The sequence below is a fragment of the Streptopelia decaocto genome, assembly GCF_964273445.1.
Source record: "Streptopelia decaocto genome assembly, chromosome: 15".
Taxonomy (NCBI): domain Eukaryota; kingdom Metazoa; phylum Chordata; class Aves; order Columbiformes; family Columbidae; genus Streptopelia; species Streptopelia decaocto.
In genome coordinates, this window is record NC_138670.1 from 14,020,744 (window position 1) to 14,042,075 (window position 21,332).

Genomic DNA, 21,332 nt, shown 5'->3' on the forward strand with positions numbered 1-21,332 from the left:
TCTTGATCCCCAGGAATGAGTCCCCCCTCAGTGTCCTCTTGTCCAGCTCCAGAGCCCCAGCTCCCTCAGCCTTTCCTCACCCGGGAGATGCTCCACTCCCTGCAGCATCTTGGTGGCTGCGCTGGACTCTCTCCAGCAGTTCCCTGTCCTGCTGGAACTGAGGGGAAACCAGGCAGGGGACACCAGAATCAGCACGTGGACATGCCTGGGGACAGACCAGCCCTGCCCAGCTGGAGCTGCGGGTAGAGCTGAGATGGCTGCAAGCACTTTATCAACAAGGTCCATCAGCCTTCAGGGAACCGAAGGCCATTACTGGAGTGTAGCCAGACAGGGTTAAGGCAGCACTGCAGACCGCAGGGTCCGCTGGTCTCTGGCTCTCTGGCCTCCTCCCCAGGCCGGACACCGGAGCTGTTTGTGACCACCCTCAGCCCTCTCCCTCCTGCAAGAAACTGCAGCAAGAAACCAGCTCTTCCCAGAGCCCAGGAGAGCAGACAATGCAGGCTGTGCAGAGCACAGAGGTGCTTCCCACAGCTCCCTGAACCGCAGCGCCCGGGTGTCCCAGCAGGGAGGATCCATCCCGGGGAGGGGAAGGAGCTGCAGCCCGTGCTGTGGTCACGGCTGAACCGGCACCGAGCACCTGGCCTTTCTCCAGGCAGCTTGTAGCATCCACCCTGCCCAACAGTGACAAGAGCAAGAGCACACAGCAGGAGACAAGGACAGCAGCCACGATCCAGCCTGGGCTCCATGTGAGGCTGAGGAACTGTGCTGGGAGGCACCTGGAAACGAGTCACAGCTGCACCTGACAGCAAAGACAATCGTGGCTGTGCAGCAGGAGAGCAGCCGCAGGCAGAAAGCATTTCTGCACAGCACATCTCTGGATAGCACTGTGCTTCCCGTGTAATCAGCGTGCTCAGGGGCTGTGGGTCTGAGCACCAGCAGCAGCTGCAGCGCATGAGGTTCCACCAGAGAAATGTCCCTGCACACAAACATGATGATTATAAAGGAGACACTGGACTCTCACCCCTGAGGATGCTCTTGCGTGTGCTGGAAGAGACTCAGAGCCGGTTGTAGCCGAAATCTTAAAGAGAAAAGGCAGAAAAACTCCCCAATACCAGCCAATATTCACACAGATCCTGCCTCAGCACTGCCCCGGCACATCCTTGTGCCACAGGCTCGGTGAGCGTGCCGGGGCATTGGGCAGAGCCGCTCAAGAAGCGGCCCCAAGGAGACTGGTGTTCAGCCACTGTGTTCTGGCGGTTTCCTGCCGCTTCGGGCTGATTCCGAAGCTCAACCTTCAACTGACTTTTCCTCTGCAACTTCATGTTTCCACCCTATCTGAGAAGAAGATGTAGGAGGAGTACCTTCACAGCATCGCAGCGCTCTGCAAGCTCTTCGTTCACAGGCATGTCCTAGAGGGTAAAGTCACTACGGGTAAGCAAGCATGTGGTGATTTACCCTCCCTCAGAAAACAGATATTGCAATATATTCTATGCTCTCTTAAACACAGAATTCTGACACAAGGTTGTGAGATCCAGGGCTGTTCACCAACACCAACATTATGGGTAGGTATGAGATTCAAGAGCAGCATTCTGCTCCCCAGGCAAGAAGCAGAAGAGCTGAACTGATGATGAAGCAGCACAGAAATCAAGGGAAGATAAGGGTTTTCATACAAGCTCCTCACTGTACTGTCAAAAGACAGTGACTTGAAGTGGATAAAGGTGAAAAACAAGTGAACAAATAAAAAAATACTTGGAGAGAAAATCAGGACAAAGCCAGGATGGATAGTAAGCTCAGAAGAATGGTCTGCAGGAAGAGAGGTTAAAGCAGCTAGAGAGGAGGAGGCACAAGGGACAGGCACTGAACGACAGAGGAAGACTCAGCGTGTCAGGGATCATCGGGTGGTAGGACAGATGTCTGGACTGGTCATAGCAACGGGTCATGAAGGAGAACCACCTGATGAAAATCTGGTGACTGCAGGGCATGTCTTTCCTCCGAGGTCACCACCACAGCCCCCTGTGTGGTCCCTGGTGACACTGTCAATACAGTCAGCAGAGCTCCTAAAGCAGACCCCTGCACTTTGGTGTGTTAATTTTGCCGTGAATACCGTTGATTAAACCTCCATCTGTGAACAGACCTGTGTCATCAACTCAGACATAGTCACCCACATTGAATACGAGTGAGGAAAGACAAATCCCTCCTCAATAAATGAGTTACTGCCTTCTCTTTTTAGAAATTAAAAGTAGTTGTGAACTATTTGATCCTCAGGACATTAAGTGGCTACTGGCCTGAGACAGAGCCTGTGTTCCAGAAGGGATGCTCTTTGGTAGGGGGCACGAGGCGCCTTGTACCGAGAGCTGCCTGGTGACATGGGGCGGCCTTCTCGGGCCTGGCACCGCGCACAAATGGGGGAGATGCTCAAGTGGAAGTTCTTGTGCCATGCAAGTGCCATTCGACTTCATCAGAAATGGGACAGAAACGCTTTCAAAATTCTTTGCATTGTCACAGCAGAAAGCTCAAGATTCCAAGGGAATTTCTGAATTCCCAGGCAGCCAGGTTGCCCCCAGAGCCCAGCGCCATTCACCGAGGCTGAGCTCTGCTGCTGCCCACAGCCTGAGCGACACCGGTTTGCTGCGTTCGTGCACCTCAGTGCTGCTGCAAACACACAAACCGGCCCTGGGCACGTACAGATGTGTCCATGTTTTGACGTCGGGGACCTTGCCCTCCAAATGGAGTCCTCACCGGGCAGCAACAACGCCAGAGCCGGAATCCCGCCGGCAGCTCTTTGTTATGCTTACACATTCAGCCTCTGCCTTCCCTCTTCTTCCTCGTGCAACACTGAGTGGCAAGTCCAGGTCTCCACGCCAGCACTAGAATTGGTTGGTAGAGCCCTGAGGACCCCACAGCAACCTTCACTCTGCGTGGGATTTCTGGTCAGAAAATGAAACAGCATGAAAGAAAGAGTCAGAAAAGAAACAGCAGGAGGATATATAACAGGGGTTTTTGTATGATCCTTCATGGTACCAGTGGTCCCCTGTGGGTGAGATACGCCAAGCGCTCTTAACAGTGGACCAAGGACTCTCAAGTGGCCGCCCCAGTGCCACCTGCCACACCAAGCTGGACACTACTGGTGCAGAAATAGGATGCTATCCGTGCTGCAGGACAAGGCAGAACAGAGGCAAGCTCGCAGAGATCTCTTGTTGGAGAATGGCCAAGAGAGAAAGGGCATGAGACCCTCTCTACGGAGAGGATCTTTTCTAGTTAGCATGAGTAGGCCTCAGTTAGCATGAGCTGAGCAAGGGTGGGTGAGAAGGTATTGCCTGGGAAAGGCCTGCATAAACAAGTCTCACAGTCTCAGGAGGCAGCTCCTGAGAAAGGCCTGGATAAACAAGTACCAGGAGGCAGCTCCGAGATAACGAGGGAACTCACATACCAGGGGGGCCACAGAAGGGGATGGACTCATTATGTATGTTGGGATGGGCTCATTACATATGCTATCAAATCGGTGTTTGACGAGTAGGCATAATTAATAGAACCACTATAAAAGTCTGTGCTCTGTATCAATAAATTGAAGCATGTTTATCATCCGCATCGGATGGCCGCATTTCTTCCTCCGTCGCCGTAGGCCAGAACCCATGCCGGGGTCTTGACCCCCGACAATCTCTGTTCGCTGCGGAAGGTGCTGGACACAGCCCTCTCTCTTAACAAGATCACACAGCAACTGGGGAAGCGCGGGAGGAGACGCGCTGGGGCAAGCGTTCTGCTGTGGATTTGTTCTGTGGGGTTCAAGTTCAGGACATGCTTGCATCACTGATATTTAAATATGCATAACAGGCTCTAATACCTTCCTAGGAAAGTTAATCACGTTAAGTCTTTTCAGAGTCTTGTTTTCCTCCAGGCCAGCTGCAATGTGCAGAGCTCCTTCCGTTGAAATATGGTTGTTGCTAAAAACAGACAAAAGGCACAGTTCACACACAGGTTTTCCGTATGCACATCGCTCAGGCAAAAGATATGAAACCTCCTGCTTCACCCAGCACTGAAAACATTTTATATCCAGCAGGAATTCAGGGCAACTCCTTCCAGCTAAGCAGTTGTACCCGGGAGGCTGGAAGCAGTACGGAGCTGCCAGACCCCGCGGCTGAGGCGAGGCTGGCACGGCCCACGGCCCCAGCAGCGGCGCTGACTGCGTCTGCACGGTCACAAACACGCACAAGAGGTGCACACCTCTTCTTCCATGCTTGTTCCTCCCCAGACCACCTGGTTTCCTCCCCTAAACATCCTCTAACAGGCCTTGTGCAATTCCCAGATGCTCTTCCCCGCAGCCCATCCACATTCCACAGCCCCTCGGAAGCGACGCTAAGCTTATGGAGATGGATTGGGACTTGGGATGAGACCAGCAGTGTTTTGTAACATTCCCTCTGCCTCTCGCACCTGCGCACTCTGCAGGTAACAGACCCGAAAGGCTTTGCCCAGCACTGCGGGGCGGGAGGGAACGAGCAGCAGGACCAGGGTCCGGCTCACCCGGCGCTGAGCTCTTCCTTTGCTGGCTTTAAAAGCTTCGCCCAGGGCAGCTGCTCCTCTGCTGCCAAAGCCACCGCAGGAAACACTGTAAGGAACACACTTGCCTGTGGTGCGACACAAACACACAACTGAAATCTCCCTGTCGCTTGACTCAGCCCTGGAGAAATATCCTTCTGTGCACCACCAGCCATTCTGCTGCCCAAAAAGCACCTGGAGCCTTGCTGCACCACACCTTGGATGGCACGTGTGAGTTGTATGATGTGACAGGTGAAGCTAAATCACTTCAGTGGCCCCTTTCAGCCCAAGAGGCTGGGAGGACTGCTTCTTATTTCAATGAGAGGCTTTTTTCTTTTAGTAGATTATAAACTGTATGTAGATGACAAAACAGTTTCTGTATTGATTTATGAATCAGAAGTGAAATGAAACAATTAAAATATTCATTATAGTAATTTTTACTCTAAAAAGGGAAAGAACTAGAAATAGAGAAAATAAAACATACACAGTGTGTCAACAGACAATGGATGATTTTAGTCTCTTAGTTCCAAGGTCTACATGATCCCAGTGATCTCACAGATGGCTGTGGGACAAGCAAGGGCACAAGGCAAGCAGCACATCACGGCATTCACGCTTGTTTAAACAGATAAAGTTTCATGTGAGCTCTTAGATTTTAAAACCAGGAGTGAAAGCATTTCCCACCCTGAAGCCTTTGGCCAAGGCAGCTGCCCCTTCGCTATGGAAATGACTCCAGCTGATCTTAAAGTCCTTTAATTCGATGTTTTCTGCTATCGCCATTGCAAGAATTTCAACTAAGAAAAAAATCCACGAAGCCAAACAGCTTAAGAGTTAAAAGGACTAAGTTTAAGAGTTAAAAGGAAGCTCAGAGTAGTTCAGGTATTTATCTGCAACTCTGTATTACCTCTAGGTTGGCAACTAAAACTACAACATATTATTTTCTTTTATACCTTGTTTACCATAAACACAAAGCAGAAGGTGCCAGACAATAAATCAGGTTGCAAATGCAGCAAACGGTTGTTTCCCCTCATGTGAGCCAGAGAAGCCCAGTGAAGAGGGTCCTCAAGGAGGGGGCCACAGCAGGTGAGGTGTGTGATGATTTAGTATTGTAAAGCAGGGGATAGACAGAAGATGGTGAATTTTTCATGGAAGACACAACCCAGGGAGAATGTGCATCTGACAGATGGCATGGGAGAGAAAAAAATGCAGTGTGTCCCTTTCTGAGTGTGCCCCTGTCACAGAGTGTGGGGGTGGAGCGGTTTGGAGCACCGTTGTAGGGTGAGACCAGGAGTTGGGAGATTTGTGAATCTTCATCCTGGAGAAGGTAGCAGGACACATGGCTGGGGTTACCAAGGACAGACACGGACAGAGAAGACAAAGCATCTGCCAGCAAGGTGCAAAAACGAGATGAGCATAAAGGTTGAAAAGTCAGGGATTAGCAATGGCATCACGAGAGTGTAAGGATTGTAAGGATTAAATAACAGTGCACTTAAAAACCAGGAGCCAAAGGAAAAGAGCGATATGCAATAACAAGGTGCAGACCAGCACGAAAAGAAGTGGCCAATGTCACCAGCAAAGGAAGTCCCCAAACCACAGGCTGTCAAGTGTGGCAGAGGATCAGGGAAGCACAAGCGCCAGTTTGTTCCACCCTCACCCCCCTTGGCCCCTGCAGTCACCCCTCGGGGACACGGAGACAGACAGGAGCACTGGTGGCAAACGCCGTTCTGCTGGGGTTTTTCTGCTCTTATTAAGCATTTTACACACCTGTGAAAACTGAAATGATGATTGAGAAAAAAAGCAAATGATGTTCTGTGAAAGAAGACCATCGGGACTTGGGAAATAGGAAGAACAGGGGAAGGAACAGAAGAGGTAAAGCTTGCAAAGCTGTAAGAAAAGGCAGAGATGAAGATGTACTAATGATAATAGCTTGACACCGCTTGTGCCAACAAACAGCCCAAAATACTTTTCAGGAAACTGAAAATATTAACCAGCCGTGCTCCCCAAAGGTGTGAGGCAGGCGAGTCCGTGGAGCCGCACTGTACCTGCCACAGCACCTCCTGCCCGTCACCAAACGTGCTGTGACTCAGACCCAGAGCATCCGCTTGGCTGTGACGGCATCCGCCAAACACATCGCTGCACGATCCCCAAATTCATTTCCTGAGAGCTGCGGGGATGCAATTGTAGTATTTTCTAGAAACACAGTGGAAAAGGCCTTAGCTCCTTCAACTCCTAATATAAATCAACAGCTGGGGAGAGAAAAAACATCATCAGATCACCAAACCATGTCGATACGAGGGAGGTGCCTGACCTCTACGCAGTGCCACGCTTGCCAAATGAGACTGCCGAACCTGGTCTAACACAGTATTTTAGTCAGAACAGCAGAATTTCACTTCTGAATTCACAGCCTGTCCCTAAGATGGGCTCACTCAAGTTTTTCCACAACTATGGGACATGAGACACAAGTGCTTCTTGCACATCTGTGCTTCCCGCTCCACGCTCAGCCTGCACTCAGCAAAGTTCTAGTGGGTTTTCTGGTTCCTCATCATGGCTTGGAAAAAATAATGTAGGCTGGGAGAGACAGCAAAGCTGAAGAAGAACAGCAATGGTGTGAAGACAGACACTGAGACCCAAGTATGAAAGCCTGAACTTCTCCACCCACCCACATACAGAATGAATTTTCTGTGCACAGAAGTAAGAGAGGCCTGACCCTCTAACACTGAATGCAACCACCAGAAAACAAAACTAAGGAAATCCCACGTTAACAGGGATTTTCACAGCACAGAACCTGTCCCCTTCATCCACGCCGACTTCCTGGCAAAGGGGATCAGCGTTGCCTTAGTTATGAGTTGTGTTCTCAGCTGTCTAAACTGACCTTCTTTGTAAATAAAATATATCCCCCAGTGCAGCAACCAGCACGGCTTATTGTGAAGTTCTGCCTGCATCATGGCAGGGGCCTGGAGATTCAGCCACTGAAGCAGGATATTAAATTAAGTGCTGAAAGATGTGACACAGAGACACGGCGGGGGCTCCACACAGCCCCCTCCTGGGTTGGTCACACAGCCCAGCACGGGGACCCCGGACTGGCTCTGCACGTCACAGCCTCAGGTTTGGCAGCTTCTGGGTGCACGCGGCACAACCACCCACATCCCCGGAGCTGCCGCCGCTGCCCTCGCCACGTGTCACCCACAGCGCCCGTCGCTGGCGTGTGCGACTGGGACTCGCTTCTTAAATAATGAAGGGCAGGAACATCGGTGCTGGAAAAGCAGAGACTAAAACCACGACCTCTGGACACAGCACCGCCTGGCCAAGACCTGAATCCAGACAGCGCCGCTGTGCTGCTGCTCCCCGGATCTGCAGTATCTGTAATCTAATACTACAGAGGTGTCTGACACATGAAACGTCCCTGGGCAGAGCAGACATGGGCTGCTTGCAGATTCGCTTTAGATGGGCTTCTTTTCCACCTCTCCCTGCTTAGAAGCCCTGTTTTCTTACATGCCGATTGTGCAAATTCAATTTACAAAGCCTTAACAATTATTAAGCACATCCTCTAAATAATCCGAGTTTCAGGTGGATGTTTCTGATCCACAATTCAAACAGAAACTTGCTCTTTCTCTTGGCTTTCCAGCAGCTTCGCAGGAATAACAGCACAGGGCTGACTCCAGTTAGTGGCATCCTAACCTCACAAAAGTAACTGCTGTGAAAACAGGTGGGGAAAGGTGACACAGCAGCACTCACCGTTCGAACGGCACCCAGTTCTGGTGTCCTTGTCACACACACGGGGTCACTGCCAGCAGGACTGGTTAAATCCACAAAGATGCCAGCACCATTTCCTCCTCCACAGCAAAGTGTCTGCTGGAGAACGGCAGATCAGGGAACACAAACCTGAAATGCAGCGGTTTTCTTCCAGCTTCTCCGCAATTGCAGCCACCACATCTCCCTGCAGCCGGTTGTCTCCCAGGTCTAACGGGAGGACAAAGGTATTGACCAGCAAGGAGAGAACTAGAGCCTTGGGACCCTGCAACAACAAAAGGAACACCCCAAAAACAAAAGAAAAAAAACCCCACAGCGGGTCATTTGCAGTTTCACTGGCTTCCCAAAGCTCTTCTGGATGTTTCTGTTTCAGCTCCCCTTGGCCTTTGCAGAATCATACAAAAAGATTCCCCTTCTAACATCATTTAAAGCCAGGCCAGGAAAGCAAACGCTGCAGATGGTTTAAGTTCAAAAGATTTCATTTTGCTTATGTTATTAAAAAATAATATATCCTTCCATAAAAACGATGAAAAAGGTTGTGGAGTCTCCTTCTGTGCAGACATTCCAACCCGCCTGGACACCTTCCTGTGTAACCTCAGCTGGGTGTTCCTGCTCCATGGGGGGATTGCACTGGGTGAGCTTTCCAGGGCCCTTCAACCCCTGACATTCTGGGATGCTGTGACTGGCATCTGTCACCAATGAGGCATGAGAGCGCACATTAAGCACGGGTTGTGGCGCGGGGCCGCAGCTCGGCTCGCAGGTGATGGGTTTGCAGCCCCTGTCGCCCCAGGGCCCCGTGTCCCTCGCTGGGGTGACGGGGCTGCCCATCGCGCCGCAGGCGCTGGAGCGCAGGGCCGCGCTGCAGACCGCACACGGCCCCGTACCGGCTCCGTGCTGCGGGGAACGGGCGCTGGCGGAGGTTTCGCCGAGCGCTGCCACGAAGCCCCAGCGCCCACTGCGCCCCGGCTGCTCCCGCACCAGCCCCGCGGGGACGCGGCCCAGGCCCGGGACCAAGCCAGGCCGCTGCCCCCCGGGGCTGGTGGGACAAGCCCGGCGTTCCCCTGCACCCACCCGGGGACACCGGAGCCTTCGGTCCCATCGGCCACCATCCCCGGCCCGGAGCCGCCGCGCTGCTGCCATGGCGACGGGGCGGGGCGGGGCCGCGGGGGGCGCGGCGGTGCTGTGGAGGGGCGGGGCTGGGCTGCGAGGGGCGGGGCTGCGAGGGGCGGGGCGGGGCGCGCGCAGTCCCGCCATGGCGGGCGCGGGGCCGGGGTCGGCGCTCGGCGGGCTGCTCGACTACAAGACGGCGAAGTTCGCGCTGACGCGGAACCGGCGGGTCGGGCTGCTGCACCGCCTGCTCCAGCTGGGCGTGCTGGGCTACCTGCTCGGGTAGGGCGGTCCCCTCCCGCCTCGGCGCCCCCAGGGCCCGACGCTCCCGTGGGCGGCGGGTGTCCCTGGGGTCCCCTCAGCGCCCTCGCCCCTGCCCCTCCGCAGGTGGGTGCTGCTGGTGCGGAAGGGCTACCAGGACACCGACCGCGCCCCCCGCGCCGCCGTGGTCACCAAGCTGAAGGGGGCGGCGGTGGCGGGCACGGCTCGGCGGCTGTGGGACGCGGCAGACTATGCCCGGCCCCCGCAGGTACGGCCGGGACCCCGGGCAGGGCGGGGTGGCAAAGCTTCGGGAGAACCCTTTGGGAAAGGAACAGGCGACGTTAACGCTGTACGTTACAAAGCCAAAAAAAAGGACGTTTGTAGTTCATGCTGCTGAGTGTGAGGGTGCGAGTCCCCCGCTGAAGCTGCTTGCTTGCCTCCTAGGGAGAAGACGTGATTTTTCTGGTGACCAATTTCATTGCCACAGCACAGCAAGCCCAGGGCACCTGTCCCGAGGTACGTGAGCTGTGCTGGTCCTTACGCAGTGCTGCGGGGCTGGATCTGCTGCTCTGCACCTGGACCCGAGCTCAGCAAAACCCAGGGCAAGGCCGGACAGAAGGGAAACATGGATTTTCATTGTAAAAAGCTGATTTCCATAATTCTCATTGTTCCTGTAGATCTTGCTCGCTCGTTTGCACTTGCTCTGTCATACCTGCATGAAGCACGATGTGTACCCAAGAGGTCTGGCCGGGGTCACTTGTGGTGGCCAGCAGGACAAGGGACACGGTCGGTGGGGTCCTTGCCAGCTCTCTGTGCTGCCCGGGGGCTGGTGGCACTGGGTGATCTGTGCAGGGTTTCTGCCCCGGGGACCCCGAGCCATGTCGCCCCATTGCTGTTCTGTCTGCAGCTGGCATCGGCACAGCCGACCCCGGCAAAGACCTCTCTCACCTGCACTCCTTCTTGAGTCTCACATGTGTTGTGGTTTCTTGGCTTGCTGCTCCATTCTCTCACCTCTGTTCTGCTGTTTTTCACGGTACTTTTACACGTGTGCACTCCATGGATACCTGTGTCTCGTTTCCTTTGTAACTCCCTGCTGCAGGACCAGTATCCTTCCCATCGCAGGGTCCTATTTTTAGGAGGAGCAGAGCACACGTTTTCCCAGGCAGCCCACACTTAATGGAATATGTTCTCAGAGACAAATCTTCCTTCAAGGCTGGACTTGGGCCAGCTCCTCGGCTGAACTCCAGAGCTGGACCCTGCTTGGCAGACAGGAGCAAGTGGCTTTTAAGCTGAGCCGCTGCTGGCACCTTGTGCCCGAGCCAAGCGCTGTTTGTCCTGGTGGTCCCTTTGGCTTTTGCTGTATCTGCTGTGCCGTGCCCGGCCCGATCCTGCCTTCCAGCTCGCCCCGTGCTGCCAGGCTGGGCTGCTCTGCAGAGGCTGCAGAAGAGGAGTAACAACATGGGTTTTTGGGTCGGGGCCAATGGTACTAATGATCCCTCTTTAAAACGCTGAGAACTCCTGAAGCACTGGGAGCTGCAGGAGTGTCCCCAGGGGAAGACGTGTGCCAGAGAGCGTTGCCGGGCTCTCTGGCGGGCAGTCACGGGTGTCTCTGGATGCCTGGTTAGCAGTGTGCAAGCCAAGGCTGCAGAGAGAGCAGAGCATCTCATCCCATTGCAGTGCCGCAGTGTGTCTGGGTGCCTGCCGCAGCCTTCACCTCGTGCTGCTCTCCTGGACCTTCCTGGCTTTGAGGCTGTAGCTGACATTCGTGTTTGAAGAGCTTCGAAAATTTAGCAGTGTCAGCATTTGACTTTGCAGGAGTTTCTGAATATTTTTAATTACCAAAGTGTTCTGCGCTGGCATAGCAGGGGAAAGTCTGGCTGGGGCCAGGGGCAGCGCCTGAGCACAGGACAAGCTGTTCCAGCGGTTGATGTCTGTGTTGTGGCTGAGCTCTGACTTATCTCTTGGGGAGACCTTTCAATATTGATCTCCAATACTTTGAGTGGTCGGAAACCTTCTACCTCTATTTGCAAGGCACTCTGAAGGTTAATGAAGATGATCCAAATAGACTCGGAGCCAGAAGGTGTCAGTCAGTGCATCCGCTCTGTCCAGGTGCCAGCTCTGGGGCTAAGGGACCATTTCACTTAAATCATGGTCTTTAGCACATCCAGCTGTGCTCAGCTCTTACCGCTCCAGATGCTGCTGATGGATGTGCGAGTGAGCGGCGCGGGTCCCAGCCCCAAGTGTCCTAAGGGCATGAGAGGGGCGTTAGATTTTGGGAGAAGCTTCATCCTTCTTTGCTCACCCATGGTGCGACTGGTGGTTTGCTCTCCAAGAAGGTTTGCTTTGCTTCCTGGCCACCAGTACGTCGCTGCATAGCTGTGCAGGGCTGGGAATCAGCAGTTGTTTCTGATAAGATCAAGGATAAATCATACATATTTGTAACTAGGGAAAGTAAATAGAAACCTTTCAGCCCTGAGGTTCCGAGAGTTGATGCACAGATTTCTGCTGACAACACAAGCGCATCTTTGCTGCGCCTGTCCTGGCAACACAAATGCAATGAATTCTGAGGAGCATCTGAGCTCCTAAGTGTCTGGGACATGCTTGGAGGAGCAGGAGCAGGAGCACGAGCCGTGGGGGGCGACCTGGGGCCTGGGTGGCCGCGCAGTGACCGCGGTTCTCTCTGTCTCCCGCAGAGCGCCGCCGTCCCCGATGCCGCGTGCTCAGAAGATGCGGACTGTCCCACGGGAAACCCAGTGGCTCGTGGCAATGGTACTGGGTGTTTTGCTAAAAAAAAAAAACATAAAGTCATTTAATTCATCATGCTTAGTAGCAAACAGGTCCACAGAGGTGCCTGATGGCCCAAGTTCAGTGCTTTTTGTGCGGGGAAGTGCTCTCCAGGCATTTTTTCTTGGCAAAACCTTACAGCGACCCGTCGTGGCTGGACGAGGCGGTGCCGCGGGCACAGGACGCTGTCACGGCGAGTGCAGGGCTGCTCGGCTCTGATGTTGGCGCTGGAGCTGAAACCACCGTGCCATGCGATTGGCAGGTTTTCCTTCTGTAATAAAGCCTGGCTTTTAATCCACGCTGATTAATATTAGCAGCCCATGTGAGTTCCGCTGGAAAGGATATTTCAGCTCTAGGAGGTCGGCGTGCAGAACTGCCCCGGTTTGTTGTGTCCCCGGGGGGCAGGAGAGGCGGCACGGGACAGGGCGGCCCTGGTGGAACAGCCGCCGTGGTTCAGCCGCAGGGGAGGGCTCACAGGGAGGCTGTTGTGTGGGGAAAACACTGAAGGGTCATCTTTGAGGTTCAGGTTGTGAGAACAAAGTGGCCAGGACATTAACCCTGGGAGGGGAGCTGCACAGAAAACGTTTCAAAATGGAATAGTCAATTATATATGTTTTCTCATTTCTAGGGATAAAAACTGGGAAGTGTGTGATGTTCAACACCACCCATTCCACCTGTGAGATCTATGGCTGGTGTCCTGTGGAAAACAGCACCCTGCCCAGGTATGGCACAGGGTCAGGGGACTGGCGGCGAGAGCTTTGGTTGCTTCTCTATGTAACCAGTGCTCTGAACACGCTCGCCTGGGGGCAGCCAGGCCCCCGAGGCCTTTGCCATTCACCTACCAGTCAGTTAAGCCCAGGGAACTTCACACAAGAGCATTTCTTGCAACTCTCTGTTGTAGCCGAAGTCCTGGGGTTGTGGGGGAGGCGGCATAGCAAGGGGAATGGGGACGTGCCAGGGCCACTGTGCAGGATCCGAGCGTGGTGGTGGTTGTTTTCCAGGAAACCTCTGCTGGCTGAGGCGGAGAATTTTACTCTCTTTATAAAGAATACCGTCCACTTCACCAAATTTAATTTCTCCAAGTAAGTACGATGCTCCTTGGCCCCCGTGCGTGCAGCTTGGTGCAGCCTCTGCTGAGCGCTGCCGCGGGGCCGAGCAGCCCCGTGCCGTGCGGGACAGACGAGGCTCGGGCGGTTACGGTTGCGGACGGTGTGTCCAGGACAACTCCTGGTGCTTTGGCAGCATGTGCAAGAGCGATGGGATGGGGTAGGGGCACGGCTGTGCTCCCAGCTCTCCAGAGCACCGCGGGCAGAGCAGGACAAGGCCGGTTGTTCCCGAGGTCTTGTTTGAGCTCACACTTTGCAAAGGGCCGCCCTGGCCGCGCAGCCCCCGGCCGCAGGATTCCCTATGGCAGCGGCGGGAGCGGGTGCCGCGGGGGAAGGAGCCGCAGAGGTGGGAGAGGCTGGGAGGGGAAGGATATAGCGGGTGCTGTGAAGGGTGATAACTCCACGTGTGATCCCTCAGGGCCAGTTTCCCTCCACGGAGGCTTTAGAGAGGCGCTGACTGTGTCCCTGCTGCAGGGCGCTGGGGTCCCGCTCCAGGGGAGGGTCTCCCTTTGTGCCCTGCTGCAGGGCTCCCCGTCCTCCCACATCCCCTGCACCCCGGACATCTCCCTCTCTCTCTCCTCTCACAGGTGCAACACTTTGCAAACCAATGACCCCACCTATTTCAAGACCTGCTTGTACGATTCGTTCTTCAGCCCCTCCTGCCCTGTCTTCCGTGTCCGTGACATGGTGGAGGCAGCAGGAGAGACCTTTGGGGACCTGGCACTGCTGGTATCCGCTTTTCCTTTTAAAGTATGGAAGGTGACTGCAAATTCCACAAGGGTGTGGGCATGAGCAGAGGAAACAGGACTGACCCCTGAAATGCTAAAGGAATGATGTGATCTCTGTGTGATTCAGAACAACTGAACAGTAAAGAACTCAGCAAATCTCTGATCCTATGCCACACCTGGAGTAAAATGTGTTTTGCAGGGGGGGAGCATTGGAGTTCGCATCGAGTGGGACTGCGACCTGGACCAGCCCGCGGCCCGGTGCCAGCCGCAGTACTCCTTCAGCCTGCAGGACAGGAACTACAACTTCAGGTGGGGACGCTGGGGCTGTGGGACGAGCACACGGTCGTTGTGCTATGTCTGCATTTCCCTGAGTGATGCTCTGCAAGGAGCAGCAGGGACAAGGGGACACGGTAGCCCAGCGCAGGGTCTGTCAGTGCTGGGGTGCCGTGGTAGTTCCCACTCACTGGAGCTGTGGAGGGCAACGCCTGCCTGTGCGCGGGGACGTGTGGCTGTGCGCACCAGTGCTGGCCCTGAGCTGGGTGCACTGGGAGCTGCGTGCTCCCGGGGACCCGGGCTGGGTGCTGGGCACACGCTGATGCGCCGCTGCCGAAGCCAAGCGAGTGACAGCAGCACTTGCATCACCCGCGTCCCAGCCTGCCAGGGGACACGAGGTGCGCACAGGCACGCGGCAGCCCCCGCAGCTGTGTCACACGGGCAGCCCTCCCCTCTGCTGCTGTCGCTCTCTGAGCCGCATCCAGTGTCTCCCACAGAACTGCCTCCTACTACTGGGACTCCCAGCGGCAGCTCCACCGGAACCTGCTGAAGCTCTACGGCATCCGCTTCGACATCTCCGTGCACGGCCAGGTACCGTCTCCTCCGCAGACCCTGCACGCACGGTCCCGGCTGCTTTGTCACTGCACCTTGCTGCTCTCTGCTGCGCCAGCCCCACGGCTCCCTGCTGGCATCGCTGCTCCTCACCCTGGTGAGCTCTTCACCTCTTTACAGAGTTTTCCAAGCGGAGCAGGGAAAACCAGTGCCTCCCATTAGGAGAGAAGCTTCTTGGTAATGGCCTGAGCAGGGAGGCTTCTCTTGTTGAGGATCTGACGTGGGCGTTGTGAGATGTTGGGCCCTGTAGGCAAGGTGGGCTTGTCTGGTCAGAGGGGCTGTTGGCATCTCTGAGGGTCCCGTGGTGGGAACACCCTGGCAAAGAACTCTTCTGAACCTGGACAATTAATCCTTTCTTGATTAACTGTCCCCTTGTGGAGAAAGGCATGGGCACGGTCATGGCTGATGCTTCTCTGTGTGCACTATCCCTGACAAACTCAGTACTCGCCTGTGCGAGATGGAGCCTGCACCGAGGGGACTGGTCACCCCAGGTGACATCCACAGCTGATCCGTTGTTCTTGGCACTGGCTTTTCCACTTGAAAAGGGCCAAGCACGCAGTGCAGGACAGGTTGCACCACTTCGGGGTGGTGAGACCAGGTCTGGGAGGTGTGGAGCAAGAGAGAATAGCCAGGAGAGAGGTGGGAACCCAAAAATCTCTTTCCTCAGAGATGCCACCCTCCTTTGAGCAGGGGGGGGACACGTCACATCAGGGCCCTGTTTGCTGGGATGGCGTTGGTGGATGCAGCTCCTTCTGTGCCCGCAGCAGGCTGGTGACAGTGACCTCTGCTGCCACCAAGTCATGAGCTGCCTCAGTCCTGTCTTAGCCAGCCGAAGGGGTTTTGGGTCCAGGTTCCTGCAGCTGGGCACAAAGAAATGACCAAGGTTTCCCGCAGCACCTCCCTGGCTTTAAGCTCGCTGCCCAGGGGCTCGTCCTGCAGCCCTCACCGCTGTGCCCGCTGTCTTCCCCCTCCATTTCTCACCAGGCTGGCAAGTTCAGCATCATTCCTGCTGCTGTGAGCTTCGGCACCGGCATCACGTTCTTTGGAGCCGTGAGTACTCAACGCCTGCTCTTTTCCTCTGATCCGTGGGTTGGGGTTTGCCGCTTGTCTGTTGTTTCCCTGCCTGCCTGTGGCGTGAGGCTTCTGGGTGCGGGCAGCCCGGGAGCAGAGCTCGCCTGGTGGGGTCTGAGCTCCTGTTGTCCTGTTGGTCACTGTTCGCAGTAATGGAATAGAGTGCACTATCAGCAAGTTTGCTGGTGACACTAAGCTGGGAGGAGTGGCTGACACGCCAGAAGGCTGTGCTGCCATCAGAGACCTGGACAGGCTGGAGAGTTGGGCGGGGAATAACCTAATGAAATTTAACAATGGAAAGTGTAGAGTCCTGCATCTAGGCAGGAACAACCCCAGGTTCCAGTATAGGTTGGGAAATTACATAGTAGAGAGCAGTGTAGGGGAAAGGGACCTGGGGGTCCTGGGGACAGCAGGGTGAGCATGAGCCAGCACTGGGCCCTTGTGGCCAGGAAGCCAATGGTACCTGGGGTGGGTTAGAAGGGGGTGGTCAGTAGGTCAGAGAGGTTCTCCTGCCCCTCTGCTCTGCCCTGGGGAGACCACACCTGGAATATTGTGTCCAGTTCTGGGCCCCTCAGTTCCAGCAGGACAGGGAACTGCTGCAGAGGGTCCAGCGTAGGGCAACAAAGATGCTGAAGGGAGTGGAGCATCTCCCGTGTGAGGAAAGGCTGAGGGAGCTGGGGCTCTTTAGTTTGGAGGAGACTGAGGGGTGACCTTATTAATGTTTATAGATATATAAAGGATGAGTGCCATGAGGATGGAGCCAGGCTCTTCTCGGTGGCAAACAATGATAGGACAAGGGGTAATGGGATCAAGCTGGAACACAAGAGGTTCCACTTAAATTTGAGAAAAAACTTCTTCTCAGTGAGGGTAACAGAGCACTGGCCCAGGCTGCCCAGGGGGGTTGTGGAGTCTCCTTCTCTGGAGACATTCAAAACCCACCTGGACATGTTCCTGTGCGACCTCACCTGGGCGTTCCTGCTCCAGCAGGGGGATTGGACTGGATGATCTTTTGAGGTTCCTTCCAATCCCAAACATACTGTGATACTGTAATGATGCTGCTGGGTTGGGGTCCTGAGCACTGTCGGGGCACGTCTCATGGCGCTGGGTGTCTGTTGACCCTGGAAGGTGCATTGCTGGGGCACCGCTCGCTGCCCCGCGCCGGCTGTCTCGCCAGCGGCAGAGAGCAGCAGCTCCGCTCGGTGTTCGTGTGACAGAGCCGCTGTCCCACTCCGGCACGGATGGGGAGTGGTGGTCATTGTGACGGGGCAGCCCCTTGTAGAGCACTTCTGCAGCTTTTCAGCTGAGTGATGGGGGCCCTGTGCTCCCCTGCCAGCCCTCTCATTCCTCCCCAATGTGCTCATCCCGGTCCCTTCGTGGCGGTGACAGCGGCTCTGCCGGACGGCCCTCGCCCTGCGTCCACACGGCGCAGCTCAGATGAGCCCGTCTGACCCTACGGCTCCGGGGAGCGGGGGGGGGCAGAGGGACCTGCTGGAGCTGCCCGGGTGGCCTGGGCTCCCGCAGGAACCGTCACTGCCGACCCTGCTGCGGTTGTGTCCCCGCAGGCCACGGTGCTCTGTGACCTGGTTCTGCTCTACCTGGATGCAAAGGCCGAGTTCTACTGGAAAGAGAAGTTCGAGGAGGTAAGGACAGGGCTGCTTGGGAGAGCTGAGGCTGGAGCTGAGTGAGCAGATCTGGGGGGACTCAAAGCTGGGACTCACTCAAATCTGAGTGAGCAGATTTGGGAGGACTTCCCTGTACAGACCTGAGCCAGCCCCACATTTATTCACCCTCATCCGGACTGAATCGTGCCAAGCTCCATGTGTGAGGGTCTGAGTGGTGCTGGCACTGTGGTCAGTGACGGGTTCTGCCACGTGTGTTTCCCGCTCTGGCACTGCCCAGCAGGAATGTTCCTTTGGAGCTGCCCCAGGGCTGCCCCGTCCTGTCGGAGGAAAAAACGTTCTAGTGCCTGATCTCAAACTGCGAGTGGAGTGGGGACCTCAAACAATGAACGTGGTCGCGTGGAGCTGAGCAGAGCAGCACAGGGCCGACCTGCCCGAGCTGGCCCCTTGTTTCTGGGATGCTAAGATGCCCCTGTTCATTTTTCAGGCAAAACCCCCTAAATGTAAGACTGAGGCCGCAGCTTAGGGACGTCGGGACTGCTCCGTCACAAGCATCGTTCCCTCCAGTGACCCCCGGGTAGGTGTGATGGGGCATGGCTGTGGCCTGGGTGGAGATGGCCCAGTTCTCCTGGCCCATTGTGTGCTGCTGGGGTTAGGGTCTGCCTTTCCTGGAGACACATTTGCATCAGCAGAAGCTCTTGGTGACCGAGCAGAGCTGTGCTGCAGAGCTGCTGCAGGAGCTGGAGCTTGCGGGGAAGAAACTGGCCTGTGATCAGCACAAGAAGTTTAAAGTATTGTGTGTTTTTCACGTTCCAGATGGCCATGGGCCTTGATTTCCCATGTAAAACAGGGATGCAATGCAATAAAGCTGTTCAGAACGCGGGCGGTGGCTGAGCTCTGTCTGTAGCCCGGGGGTGGCTGGAAGGTGTCGCGCTGCTGCTCCTGCCCCTCGTGGTGCCCTGTGTGCTTCCTGATGCGATGCCCCCTCCCAGCTCAGCTGTGCTGGGGGGGCTGGCAGCACTGGCTGGTCCTGGCTTGCAGAGGGGTGCGCTGGCTCCTGTGTCTGCCAGTTCCTGCCGGGGTTGATGCTCACTGAAGCCAAGCACAGCCCTGGGGGGCCCTCAGCATCTTGGGCACTGAGCCCCCTCTCCCACTTCCCGTGGGCTCAAAAACACCGTGTGGAGGCGCAGTGGGGTCTGAGCAGCGTTTATTGGAGGGATCCCGCAGCATCACCCCTGCCCCAGCCTCCCCCGCGCTCCTTGACCTGCCGCAGGTGGAACTGCGCCGCCAGCTGCCTGGTCATGGTCCTCAGCACCAGGAAGGCGGCTGCGATCTCGGCCAGGAGGAAGGCCAGGAGCAGGCTGTGCACGGCTGTCTCCAGCGGCAGGCGCAGGACGCGGCCGTCCGTCAGCAGGAAGAGCAGGAGGGGGAGCTGGATCAGGAAGGACAGGAGGAGGAACCCGGCCAGCTCGGGCACCTGTGGGAGCAGAGGCCACCAGTGGGGTGGGGGGACCCTCTGCCCCAGGGCTTCCCTGCATCGGTCACTGCTGCCATCGGCATTTGGATAGCGGGGATGTCACTCCTGTCCCTGGATGTGGTCAGATGCTGTCGAGCTCAGTGCTGGAGCATCATACACACAGCGCAGGGACACAGCAGGACAGCGAGTGACTTCCCCTTGTCCTCTGCCCCCAGGTTCTACCTTGCACCTGTGATTTCCCCCTCCCGGGCAGGGCTTCAGGAACAGGGTGACAGGCACTCAGGCCCTGGGCAAGGGGACATCTGGCACAGCCACCCCTCCCCTGGCAGGGCCGTCCTGCACCGAGCCCTGGGGACTTGAGGCTATGGCAGAGAGATGGTGCTTACCTTCTCCTGCAGGTTCCCCACGTAGCCCAGGTAGAGGCGGGAGCCTTCAGCCAGTGAGAGGATGAGGAAGGCAGCGACCAGCAGGAACTGGTAGTGCCAAGGCAGCAGGTGGTACTGTGACAGGGGCACAGCCTTGTCCCAGCACCCTGTCCCCTGTGCCCTCCTCCCCACGCTCTGCCAGCTCCCACCCAGCTCTGCCTGCTCTGCCCTCCTCATTTAACCCGCTCTGTTTGGAAAGTTCAGTGGTTATTCTTAAAATTTCCATTTCTGGGAGCTGGAGATGAGCCCTCTTGTAGGGGATGGGGCATTTTGCTCAGGTGTGTGTGGACCCATTAATTTTGAAGAGGCTACCCCTCCCTTGCTCTGTGTGGCCTCTGCATGCCCATGGATGCTGGGCAGGAGCCGGGTCCCCCACCACGTGCCCCACAGGACGGTACCTTCAGCTGCAGCATCAGCCCCTCGGCCAGGCACCACGCTGGGGAGTAGCAGGCGTTGAAGTAGAGCATCATCTGGAGGGGCAGGCTGGCCAGCGGCGCGGGGGCTGCGCGGGGCAGGCAGGGCTGGCCTCGCGCAGAGCTGACAGCGACGGCCCTGCCGGGCCGGGGCCACAGCTCTGCTGTTCGCAGCTAATGCCCTTACTTTTGTCCCCCCTCGGTGGGTGGGTGCAGGGACCCTTTGGGTGTTCCCACCTCAGAAGCGCCCAGCTGCATGGGTGCTGTGCTGAGCAGCAACCCCCTCCCCAGGCCCCCGGCCGCACTGCCCGTACCTGGGGGGTGGGTGTGGGCAGCGCCGCTGTCCCGGGTCCTGTTGTTGATGAAGAGGGAGCCGCTGAAGGCTGCCAAGCCCCGGCGGAGGTTGGCGGGCAGAGGGGTGTGCGCAGCCATGGCCGAGCTCTGATCGCCCGGCTCAGCTGGGATTAGCCAGAAGGTCATTAACAGGATGACCGGCTGGGCTAATGTGCAGGACACCCGGCCATTGGCTCCCTGGGGACGGGGCTGCTGAGCCAGTAGCAGATGTGGGAGAGGGAATTGCCCTGAGACACCAACCCTACAAGGGAAGTTGGAGGGTGCAGCAAGTTGCCTCTGTCACCATGTTGGGGATGGGCTGGTGTCCCCAGCCCAAGCACCAGCTGCGGGCAGCGCTCATCTCTGCTGCGCCTTCTCCCAGCTGTGTCCTATGAACATGAACATGAACATGAACATGAACATGACTATTGCTCAGAGCTCCCTGGCAGACCAGGATGCCCGGGGGGGGATGCTGCTCTTCGCCAGAAACGCTTCTCCAAAGCCTCCAGACTCACAGAGCATTTTACCCCTCACCGTGAGCTTCCCCGCTAATGTGCCGCCCCCGTGGGTCTCTGCACTGCTCGGCGTCCCCAGACGCCTTTTGGGACCTAAAATGAGACTTGCAAGTTCATGTCCCTTAGTGGATCCAGCAGACACATAACGATTCAGAAAGGGGACCCTGTTCATGGCTGTGTACCAGAGCATGCATGTCACTGTCTATTGTCCCCTCTGGTCATGCTGCCTGGGCAAAGCCTTGCAGTGCAACCAGAAGAGCCCACCTGCGATGAGACAGACGCCTGGTGGTGTTTCTACCCAGCAAAGATCAGAAAATGTGGAAAAAAA

At 56.3% G+C, this 21,332-nt stretch overlaps 2 protein-coding genes across 6 annotated transcripts; one reads left to right on the forward strand and one right to left on the reverse strand.

The window, feature by feature from the left end:
- The first annotated feature begins 9,515 nt into the window (after positions 1 to 9,515).
- P2RX6 (purinergic receptor P2X 6) lies at positions 9,516 to 18,718 on the forward strand. Of its 5 annotated transcripts, none has more exons than XR_014185447.1 (13): positions 9,516 to 9,669; positions 9,775 to 9,916; positions 10,093 to 10,164; positions 12,342 to 12,417; positions 13,061 to 13,154; positions 13,434 to 13,514; positions 14,126 to 14,267; positions 14,466 to 14,575; positions 15,037 to 15,130; positions 16,136 to 16,201; positions 17,785 to 17,862; positions 18,329 to 18,424; positions 18,537 to 18,718. XR_014185447.1 is itself a non-coding variant. In XM_082066005.1 (12 exons), the coding sequence occupies exons 1-12, from the start codon at positions 9,533 to 9,535 to the stop codon at positions 18,365 to 18,367; spliced, it is 1,131 nt and encodes a 376-aa protein (XP_081922131.1). In that variant the 5' UTR covers positions 9,516 to 9,532; the 3' UTR covers positions 18,368 to 18,718. The 5 variants fall into 5 exon arrangements, 3 of the variants coding, with proteins under 3 accessions (XP_081922131.1, XP_081922133.1, XP_081922132.1); XR_014185448.1 differs by having other exon boundaries at positions 18,329 to 18,418; positions 18,498 to 18,718; XM_082066005.1 differs by having other exon boundaries at positions 18,329 to 18,718.
- Positions 18,719 to 19,048: 330 nt separating this feature from the next.
- LOC309446612 (transmembrane protein 17B-like) lies at positions 19,049 to 20,588 on the reverse strand (the record flags this gene model as incomplete). The annotated part of the gene is made up of 4 exons (XM_082066479.1): positions 19,049 to 19,318; positions 19,705 to 19,818; positions 20,142 to 20,245; positions 20,471 to 20,588. 4 exons carry the CDS (start codon positions 20,586 to 20,588, stop codon positions 19,049 to 19,051), a joined length of 606 nt encoding a protein of 201 aa, XP_081922605.1.
- Between the last annotated feature and the right edge of the window lie 744 nt (positions 20,589 to 21,332).